Source organism: Microcebus murinus, chromosome 6 (genome assembly GCF_040939455.1).
Source record: "Microcebus murinus isolate Inina chromosome 6, M.murinus_Inina_mat1.0, whole genome shotgun sequence".
Taxonomy (NCBI): Eukaryota; Metazoa; Chordata; class Mammalia; order Primates; family Cheirogaleidae; genus Microcebus; species Microcebus murinus.
The window spans coordinates 35549486-35560466 of record NC_134109.1 but is presented as its reverse complement, the minus strand read 5'-3'; the positions used below and the strand labels follow the sequence as shown (position 1 = coordinate 35560466).

Below are 10981 nucleotides of genomic sequence, written 5' to 3'. Positions count from 1 at the left end.
TAAAAGCTCAGCCTACATTTGGTGTTGTGTTGTTTTAGCTAGCTCTTTCTCAGATGGTCTTGGGCTTTCCCAATATTAATTAATCGACATATGAGATAGCTTAGGCACTACCACATACGGCTTGTTACTTCTGAATTATCACTACGAGGTATATGTTTACTGTTCTTTTTTTCAGTGTATCAAAAATCCTTTCAGTTCCACTTCATTTGTGAGATATAGTATGATTGGGTAGAAAGGAAGTTAAGAGAGCTGGTGATATTTTGATTTTTTTGTTCTTTTGGAGGATTTGGTTTTGTTTTTGTTTTTTTGTGGGTTTTTGTTTTGTTTTGTTTTTTTGAGAGTGAGTCTCTCTGGGCGCTGTCATCTGGACTAGAGTGCAGTGGCGTCATCATAGCTCACTGCAACCTCAAACTCCTGGGCTCAAGCTGTCCTCCTGCCTGGACCTCCCAGAGTGCTAGGAGCCAGCACCCCCTACCCCCAAGCTATATTTTTTGTAAGAGCCCTCAGATTAGTGATTCTCTCTGTCCCTCCTCTAAATTGAGTAGCATTATCTCAGCACTTCTGGGAGAGCTTTTTAATGAGCCTTCTCCCTATTTCTGAGTCCCCTAGGGAAATTTGATTAAAAGATTTGTTTATCTAGGAAAGTGGGTAATTATATTAAAGGTTTGCCTTGTCTGTTTGTGACCATAAACTAATACTTCTGAGAATGAAAAGTAGGACAAAAAAGATGAGGAGGAGAGGAAAGGAAACACTTTCTCATTTCTCTTCATTTTAACAACAGCACAACTGAAGATCTAGGATGATGCAAGTGCTTAGAAAATGGTTAATGGGAAGCAGAGTGATTAAATGAAAAACATTTTCCCGTTAGCATTGGAATTCTCAAAGCTAAAAGGTCCTTTTAAAAAGTTCCTGTTTTCCTACCCTCCCTGAGCCAAACTGGTCAGATCTTGTCTGAAGGAAAACAGCATTTCCCGCCCAAGTGAAGAGCCCTCATTCCAGCATTATGGCCCTTTCTGACTGCAAAATCACTTGCACTATAATTCCCATTCCTTTTGGAATCCTAAATGATTTTTTCAACTTGACCCAGGGCCTTAACTGGTGTCTCAGACCCTAAATTGCCTGTGGCATGATGCCAACATCCTGGATCACTGGGTCTGTTATTGGACATAATAACAGGCATTAAGATGATGAACAAATCATCCTGGCGTCCAACTTGAATTCTGTTTCATTTCATCAGGAAAGCTGTTTGTCTACAGTTATTGCTCTAAAATCAGTGCATGGTTCTGCCCCAAAAGAATTCATGTACCAGTTGTTGGCTTGAAGAACAGGAATCTGAAAGCCTTGAGGTTTCAAAAGAGTCAAGTTAAGAGTGGCCTTAATTTAGCAGAAGACACTGCAGAAGGATGCTAGGGGATTCCCACTGTAACACTCAGGTTACTCTTTTGAAATAAAGCTCCATGGATGACAGCATTAGTTGAAGGTCAAGCAGTAGAAATGCTTAACCTCTATTTCACATTTACTTCTCAGATGATGCAAGTGCTTAGAAAATGGTTATGAGAAGCAGAGTGATTAAGGGGAAAACATTTTCCCCTCAGTGTTGGAATTTTCAAGCAGTATGTTCAGTTTGGAAAACTGTCCCTTCAGGGCGTCAATAAAGAGAAGTAAAATATTCCATCTAGTGGTCAAAGAAGGGAAAGATAAAATGAGAAGCTTTCAGGACAAGGTTTATGGGGCAGAGTAACAAGGGCAGTGGCCTCTCAGCAAGTGTCTTCTCCAGAAAGTGATAGAACTTGGTCTTCAGTGTTGGTACTCTTGAAATATGCCTGTACTAGATGAGGAATCTGGGACACCATCCTAACCAAGCCACTCAGCGAAACTCCTCACAGTGAACAGTGATCATATTGGCAGGTTATAAACCATCTGATTCTCTGAAGGGAGACCCTCTCCCATTCTCACCTTCATGAAGAATAAGTGAACCCAGTCACTCATACCTCTAAGTTTTTTGTCTTGTGCTGGAATTTGTGAATATGTGAGTTTGAGAGGAACAAGAGTGTAACATGAACTTTAAAAAGGAGGGAAAATCAATCTACCAAAGGATCAAAAACAAATGTTACTCAACAAGGTAATCAGGAAGAAGATAAGGTACTCTTTGTGTTCCCAGTAACTGCACCCTTTATACCCTTGCTTTCAGTAGAAGTTGACTAACATGACTTCCTGGTAATTTCCCAAGGTACAGGTCATATTTAATACCTAGTTGGTCCAGTACCCACAGTGCTAGTGCTTCCTGACTGTAATCCTACAACAACCACCTGTACTCTGAACCAGAGGGCCCACTATCTTTTCTTCCTGTACCTCCCATTATTCCTTCTTTCCCCCAGTTCTGGGGAAGAGCTATAAAGCAATAATACAATTCACATTTCCTGCAAATCCAATTGCCACTGCAGACCTTAATCAGAGCCTGCTTTCCAGGCAGTAATTAGGGTGTCCCTTTATTCAGAGCCTCCCTCTCCCAAAGCTTAGCATGCTACCAGCTCCTCTGTCCCACCTTTGTCAAGGAAGAAGACACAGGGAGCCTGGCTGTTTCCACACCTGCCCTTTATTGGACTCAACTAGCAGGGTGGCTCCAGGCCATTCACGCTTCTCAGACACCATCCACAAGGGTTTAGGAAGGTGTCATCATTCTGTGAAGACCCAGAGCCCACCCAAGTCTTAGAGCCCCAGGTTGAATCACCAGCCAGAGGGTTAGGAGAGGAAAAGGAAACAGGTGGATGGGAAAGGCAAGGCTCTTCAATGAAGGAGGCTGATGTCAAGGGGACACTTAGGTCCAGCAATGTCTCCTGAGGGCATGCCCAATCCTAAGGAAGGTACTGGATGGATGGGAGATGTGTGTGTTGAGCTGCCCACACCTATATGGCCACTTTGAGGAGGCGCCTGATGTCAGGCTCAATGTTGATGGTGTGGAAGGTGCGGCTGTAGCGTCGGAAGGGCTCCCCCTCCGGCCCTATGAGGAACTTCTCAAAGTTCCAGGCCACATCTGAGCGGCGCACCGGGCTCCAAATGATGAACTTGGGATCGGTCATGAGGGAAAACGGGTCATCGTAAGGGTAGGGGAGCTTGTCCTTCAGGTAGGCGAAGACAGGATGCTCGTTCTGCCCATTCACCTCACACTTTTGGATAAGGGTAAAGGTAGGCTGGTATCCACCCCCAGGGCGGACAAACTTGAGACTGTTCAGGATCTCCTCATTTTGACAGTTCTCCTGGGGGAGGAAAAAGACAAAGGCATGGAAAAGGGAGGGGGAAATAAAGGATGGACAACATGCATATCATTAACCCTCCTACACTCCCTTCCCAGGATCATTCTCTTCTTTCTCGGTGTGTATGTGTCTCTTTCTCCATGTGCTTTGCCCTACTCTTGACTTGCAATTTTCCCTCTTATAGTTATTGTGTGATGGTTTGCTAGTCCATTTCTCAAAGTTCTTACAATTCCTAGCTTAGCTGTTCTTATACTTAGAAATTTAGCACTTTTGAGCTGTTGCTTCTATCTCCAGTCTACCCTGAGCAGTTATTAAGGTGTTTGAAGCTTCGAGGAACCTTGAGTTCGGTGCAGAAGAAAGAAAAGGAAAGGAGGCAGGTCATACTGCCTGGAACCTCCGCTTGGACTCACCTACCTGCCTACCCATATAAACATACATACACACACACACACACACACACCTTCCCTTTCCCTCTGCCTTGGTTTGGCCTCTTATGCTTCCAATTACATATGTGTGAGTACAACTTTTGCCTGTGCCCTACTCAGCTCCTCAAACAAAGGGTGAAATTGAGGCCCTGAGGAATGCAATGTACAGCTTCTTGCTTTCATCTTGCCTTGTCCTAGAACTGATGTGCAAATGGGAGGAAGCTCTGATGAAGGAAGACCACACCCAAAGAAGTCTAGTTTCCAGGTGCCATGAACGCAAAGCAAGTTAGACACAACAATGAATGTATTTTAAATGGAACTACTTGGTGGCCAAGAAGAGTGAATTAAATAGGATAGAGGGTTTTGGGTTCTGGAATAGGCTAGAGAGATGGGGAGTGGAGGAAATAAGTGCTTGATGGCTAAAGGTTGTGAATGTGTAATATTCCTTTCACTTCTAGGCTGCTATCCAGAGACTCCTGTATCACATAGCCATTCACCGTATTCAGCTGTGAATGCTTCAGCTCAGAACCTGTTCCCTGGATTCCTTGCCCAGTGCCATCTCTGTCCTATCCCCATCTCAGCTTTCCCCACCCCTGACAACCCCAAAGGCCTGTAGGAACCCTTATTTTCCATCCCCTTCTACCTAGTTTGAGTCAAATAGCTCCCTCTGGGAGAAAGTTCCTGTCTCTAACCAGTAGAAATGATTAGTACAGTCATTTCCAAGCCACCATGACATGAGCCCAGAAATGATCTTTATTAGACTTCCTATTCCTTAATGCAGATGGCTGGCTGGATCCTGGTAGGCTATAGACTCCCTCTAGCAACTTGGTGGCCTGAAGAGATGATGTAAGGCTGGCGGCACTTCTAGGGTACGAGGCAGACCTCTCAAGAGGTTCTGCCCTTTCTGTCTCTCCTGCTCTAGCAAAGGCTAGAAAGAGAACCGAGACAGGGAAAAAAGAGTGAGAGCAGTTAATAGTTTGGGCTCAGGTTTGTCAGAGCCAATGATACTTCAGCCTTCCTGCTTATATCTCTTCCTTGCCTTCATACCACTGTGAATTGAACTTAAGGGGATTATTATTAGAGGGTTCACTTGGGGACATTCTGCCTGCTTGTACAATTAAAATCATAAGTGGAAATAGAAGAATCCCTACAAGAAAAATTGAGGTGTGTGGGCTGAAGATCTATAACAACTTTACTCGTGTATCAGAGATAGAGAGGTACATGTGATGCCCGGAGGAGACATGCCCATTGAAAACCTTTCCCTTTCCCCTATTCACTTTCTACTTGGCTAATTTAAACCAACAAACAAAAAATCTTCAATCTAAATAATGAAGTTGTTTCTGTTGGCACAGTGCTTTATATTTTTCAAGTTACTTTTGTATATTCTATCCCTGAACCTTATAATATTCCTATGAGCTAAGTGATATTATCCCCAATTTACAGATGACAAAACTAAACCAGAATAATCAGGTGCCTCTTCCAAAGGCACAGAGCCATTAAACAGCAAAACCAAGTCTAGCTAGAACCAAGGTCTCCTGAGTCAGTCCAATCCTAGTTTGACTCTTGATCTTCTATTTCTTCCACTCATTTGTTCAACAAACATTCAATGAGTTTCTTCTGTACCCTAGGCACTGAGGACACAAAAAGAGAGAAAAACAGACCTGGCACCAACCCTCATGGAGTACAGAGGGAAGACAATAAACAATAAAACTGCACACCTTCAGGGTTCAATCTTAAAACATATGTACTTCCCCTTGGCATTTCACATGCACCTAAAGACCTAGATTAAAAAAACATACCCCACAATTCCAGACACTCCAACACACAGTCAGTCGTTCAGCCTCCTCTCTTATCCCACTCGAGCTATACCAACCCAAATCCTTGGGGACAATACAAGGGACCCCTCACCTGATGTCCAAATTGGTTGCAAGGGAAGCCAAGAACCACCAGGCGCCTGGGAAAGCGGCATTGCAGCTCATTGAGCTGGGTGAAGTCCCGGGTAGTGGTGCCTCAGAGGGAGGCCACATTCTCAATCAGTACCGCCCTGCCTCGGAACGTATTGAAATCTACCTTCTCGCCATCCAGGCTGATGGCACTGAGGTCGTAGAAGGACTTGGCGATGTAAGCCATGGCAAAGCGCAGAGTGAGCCGTGCAGAGCTCGTCAGCCTACTTAGGAGTCTGTCAAAGGGGTGGGGACGAAGGAGGAGCCAGGAAGGAGGACAGAAAGGATCTAACAATGGGGCTTTGATTATCCCCAGGATGACTTAGCAAAAACAGGCACTCACCTGTAAGTGCCGTTGGAGCAAGGTTTATAGACGCTGAACAAAACCACCTCTCCGCCCCACCCTGCTGGCCACCTCTGAAGGGCCAATTTGGTATTTATGAACAGATGTGAATAATTCACTACTTGCAGGAAACCAGAGCCCTAAAGGTCGAATGGGGAGGAAAAAAGGGAGGGAGGGAGGGATGCAGGATTGACTCCGACTTGCCCCAGCAAGTCGTTCCCACTTGGCACAGACATTTATTGAATACCCCTGAGTGCTAGTCTCTGAATTGCGCAGTGAGAGGTCAGGGGCTGCTGAGATCTGAAAGATGAGGAGAACTGGGGCTAGTGTGCACCTGACTCAGACTCCAACTGAAATGTACATATTACGTTCACATTGTTCTCTGCGGCTGTTACTTTCCACAAGCACAAAATCAAAGGGACCCTTAGGAGGAAAGTGTCATTTTCTAGAAAAAAGTGGGTTTCAGTGCCTCAGTTTGCACCAGACTAAGGAGATGAAGTTGTGTTTGTTGTGAAATCTTTCAGTGAGTGGTGTTACTTGCCCTGGAGAACACCCCTGCCCTGGCCCCTGCACTGTGTGTCTCCTACATTATACCCCCACCTCCACCTCATCCCCCAAAATCATGAGGATGCAGTCCTTGCACGCAGAACGCATGGCCACAGTGGATGAACTGCACCTCCGTCCCTCTCAGACAAAGGGCCAGTCCCCAAGACGTCACAGAGGGGGCTTGTGCAGGTCATCTCCCCACAGGAGGGAGTCAGAGCTGCTGTGGTTCTAGGCCCAGGTAGGCGGACACTTGATATTTTCAACACCAACCATGCGACGTATTGCAAGACATCTGCTGGGAGCTAGTGTGGGCGCCTACCCCCAGAAGCCCACAGAAACCATTAATGACCCTAATGCCACTTCATTCCTCTGAGTACCTACCAACTCAACGTGGGACTTTTTTTTAATGCCTTGATTTCTCCATCAGTAAAACTAGCAATTAGGCTTTACCTGGCTTTGGGATTTGAGAGTGAAATCTCAGTAACCAAGCAAATGTTTACTATAGGGTGTTTTCACAGGTGCACACCCATTGGGAATGGTCACCTGGTACAAAGAATAAGCAAGTCTGGGGAGCAGCTGGCCCTGAGAATCTGATTTGTTGAGGAAATAGAGGAGCTACTCACCCAGGGAGTGCCCAGCTTTTCTGCCTTGCACCTTGTTCTCTGCTGGCTGCTCCCTAAAATCAAATTTCCATTACCTAAGTGGATAGAAGGGGTGACAGGAAGTGTAAGGTGAAGCATGTACCCTGCTGAGGCTGGGTGGAGTTTCTAGAAGCAGCTAATAAGCATCCCTACCAAGCCACTGAGTCACCAGGACTTGGCACTGACAGGGGGCGAAACTCTACTTGCCAGGTCTATCTGCATGCCTTGGCCTTGCCCCAAGACTCTCTGTGCTTCCATAGACACCTTACTCAATTGTCTTTGGCAAGCCCTCTTCAGGAAGGCCGCAGAAGTTCCTGAGCCAGGAGTGGGGGGTTCTTTCCTCCTTAGGTACGTGCCATCCCCTTCCTGCAAGTGCAACTTTGGACCCTTCTGAATCTCCCAGGGTTGTTTTCACAATTGAGTAAAATTGATGAGGCTCTCCCAAAATACCTCTTTGTCTCCAACTGTCCCCATTTTCCAGAAGCTTATAACTTTAGGTATGCATTAACAGGCATGTGACTCTTACGACTTTCTGGAGGCCCGTGCTTGTTAAGGACACAGCACCAGCTTAGTAGGCAGAAAGCCTCTGCTGGTGGTTCTCTATTTTAACTGCAAATGAGAATTGCTTATAGGGATTTTTCTAAATAGAGATTCCAAAGCTTGACCCTCCAGAGATTCCAATTCCGTGGTTTCTAGCCACAGTCCTGCCACTGTTACTTTGGTCTGTTAGGCAAAGCTTTAAGCTCTCTAAGCACCTGTTTCCTCATCTGTTGAACATGGATAAAGATAACCACCCTCTCTATCTTACAGGATCAAAGGAGATAAAGTATCACAATTGCTCTGTAAACTGTAAAGTGCTAAGATCTTAAGACTACCATTGCCTTACCTTTACTCCTTTCTTCATTCTATCCTTACCCCAAAACATTCTCTGCCTCCTTCATCAACTCCATAGCCCAAAGTATAATATTAAACACCTGCACAGCCCTGAGATTCCAGTCTGCCTCTGCTGCCCTGAGGTATTTAATCACATAGCTGAAAGATTATTCAATCCCTCTTCATGCCTTCAGAAAGACCTGTTCCATCCCAAACAGATGAGAAACATCTTGCCTTTAAAGGCTCCCTCAGACGGTGGCTCAAGCCTATAATCCCAGCACTTTGGCAGGCTAAGGCTTGAAGGACTGCTTGCAAACCAGAAGTTCAAGACCAGCCTGGGCAACATAGTGAGACTCCCTCCCTCCCTCCCTGTCTCTACAAAAGATGAAAAAATTAGCCCAGGTTGCTAGGGAGGCTGAGGTGGGAAAATTGCTTGAGCCCAGGATTCGAGGCTGCATTGAGCTATGATTGCACCACTGCACTCCAGCCTGGACAACAGAGCAAGACTCTGTCTCTTTAAGAAAACAAAAAGATTCCCTCAGACACAGATGTTTAACATCCTCCCAATAACTGTGCTTAATTTTATTTCTGCAGTGTGAGCCCACTGCAGGACAGTGCGGCCTTTGCCAAAGCTTCCCTGCAGGTGGCACGAGGGAAGGTGCAAAGGCAGACAGTGTTTCCTATTCCCATTGACATTTTCCAGCTGCTGCTTTCGGGTTCTGGAGCCTTTAAAACCAGCACTGCCTCTCTCCCTCCCCACACCACACACAGGCAGCCACCCCTGTGATTTGAAATAGTCTTTATTTTGTAAACATTTGTTTAAAATAGATGAACCCTGCTCACAATTCATATAATGGACCCGAGACACAGTACGTGAAGTTCACCCGTCACAGGGAGATGGAAGGGGCTTGGGCGCAGGTGGCAGGCCTGGGACTGAGCTGAGTCTCAAGACAACAGGTGCCCAGCAAACAGGCAGGAGCGCCTGCTCAATGGCACGGGCCTTAAGCCACAGCCCAGAATGGCCCCGGACTGCAGAGGTTTAGGGGTGAGAGGCCGACTCTAGTACCTGGTGAGCATGGCTGCAGCCTACAGTCCCAAATCTCTGGCTCCCACTCTCTTTCCCTGCTGCGGATGCAGCTCAGCGGTCCACAGAATCGGATTCCATATTTTCCCTTCCAGAACCCCCAAGGTACAGTATAAATATAGTCCCTCTTTCCTGAGGGGGCTAGGAGAGACAGACAATGGGGTCTGCCTGGTCCCCTGTGAAGCTGCAAAGCTGATCTGCAGGCTGGAGCCAGTGCCTCATACATCTCCTCTCTCAAGCCCCTGGCTGAGGGCCGGGTCCCAGCCCTCACTTGATGCTGCATAGGTCTCAACACCAGAGGAGTCAGTCCTCAAGGAAGCAGCCCAGCCGTAGTCATGGCTCCATCCTAGAGTCAGCTCTCTGTTTCTCAATAGGCAATGATTTATAACTATTCCTGCCCTTTTCCTCCCTCCATCTAACCTAACCCACTCCGAAATCCTGAGCCACCCTCTCCTGCTGGTTTGTGTCCTGGTTTGGTAAGAGCCAGGAGGAAAGGTTTGGTGGTTTTACCCCCAGCCCCTTTTTCGGAGGAGTAAGAAGTGGGGTTCTTATTCCTCATATGTGCGCCCTGGATTCGGGTCCTTGGTGAATGCCTGATGCGCAGTTCTTTGTTTTGGCTCCAGCCCCAGCCACGCCACAGGGCTCATGTATGAACAACCCTCTGACCTAGGCCTCTACCACGTGGGGAAGGTGGGGAGGAACCCTAGTAGGACTGGTAAATGTCTCATTCCTTTTCGAAGGGGCCTCCTTCAAGCTACTCTTGGGCCACATGGGGTTAAAGAAACTTCCAAACACAGAGCTCTGGAGGAGGAAGTCCTCTTCCCTCCACCTGCAGCCACAGTGCAGTTGGCAAACCCTCCAGCCTGCTCAGGAGCTAGAGGGCAGGAGCACTTGTCTCAAAGGCTGAAGAGAACAGCACCAAGCACTTCCACCCGGGGCCTGCCTTCTCTCTTCCCATGAAGACTGCCCTTCTCCCACAAACTGTGGATCCCAGGAGAACCTTGAGAGCTGAAGGCTGGGCTCAGTACTCTGCCAGGATGTCTGGGGAATTGCTCTTCTTACCCCAGAAATGGAAGATGGGGCCCAGGAGGTCCTGCTGCCATTTTCCCCCCTGCTTTGCAAAATGCTCTCCCTTGCCCTTAACCTGACACGTAGGAGCTAGTCCTTCATTCCCAAATGCTCCTTCCCTCAAGTGCTCGGTAGGCTTCACAGTACCACTGGCCCCAGGGCTCTCCCTGCCCCTGAAGTACCCTCAGGCCTTGGTCCACATATTTAAATTCAGGAGCCCAGGTGGAGAGAAATTGTGTACACGCTGCATGGGAGGTAGACAATGGAGGTGACTTTTTATCCCTGCCACCCCCCATCACTTATTTTCCATCTCTGAAGCACCTGCCTCTGAGCTCAGTTCCCCAATGAGGCAGGTGGACAGCCAAGCAAGGCCAGAGCTCAGGCAGGGGGAGCAAGTAGAGGTAGGAGGACCACCAGGTTGGTGTTTCCTTCCTACCTTGATGTTCCGCTTTCCCAGGTCACTGGGGAAGCTGGCCCATGGCGGCAGAGGGACAGTGAGGAGGGGAGGAGGAAGCAGCACCCTGTAGCCTTTGGCCCACCCACAGAACAGGGTGGGGGGCTCTCCCTGGAGCAGCGGATGGCACGTCCCCTCGAGCCTGGGTCCATTCCCTTGGACAGGGTCAGGAGGAAAGGAAAGCACTGCACCTGCAGCCACACGGCAGGACGTACAGGGAAAGGGGCACGAGGGGCTTTGATGCGAAACACACTGGAGGGGAAGGGGCCAGAGAAAGACCAGTGGGGAGAAGGGAGAAAAAGCAGAGAGGAGACAAAATGCACCGAGAAAGGAGGAGCCTTACAGGGGCC

The 10981-nt window shown here is 47.6% G+C and overlaps 1 protein-coding gene across 1 annotated transcript; it reads right to left on the bottom strand.

Moving 5' to 3' along the window:
- Positions 1-2578: 2578 nt before the first annotated feature.
- Positions 2579-5846, bottom strand: GPX2 (glutathione peroxidase 2). Its single transcript, XM_012777732.3, has 2 exons — positions 5588-5846; positions 2579-3257 (listed from the first exon to the last, which is right to left on the bottom strand). The coding sequence occupies exons 1-2, from the start codon at positions 5807-5809 to the stop codon at positions 2907-2909; spliced, it is 573 nt and encodes a 190-aa protein (XP_012633186.1). The 5' UTR covers positions 5810-5846; the 3' UTR covers positions 2579-2906.
- Positions 5847-10981: the final 5135 nt, after the last annotated feature.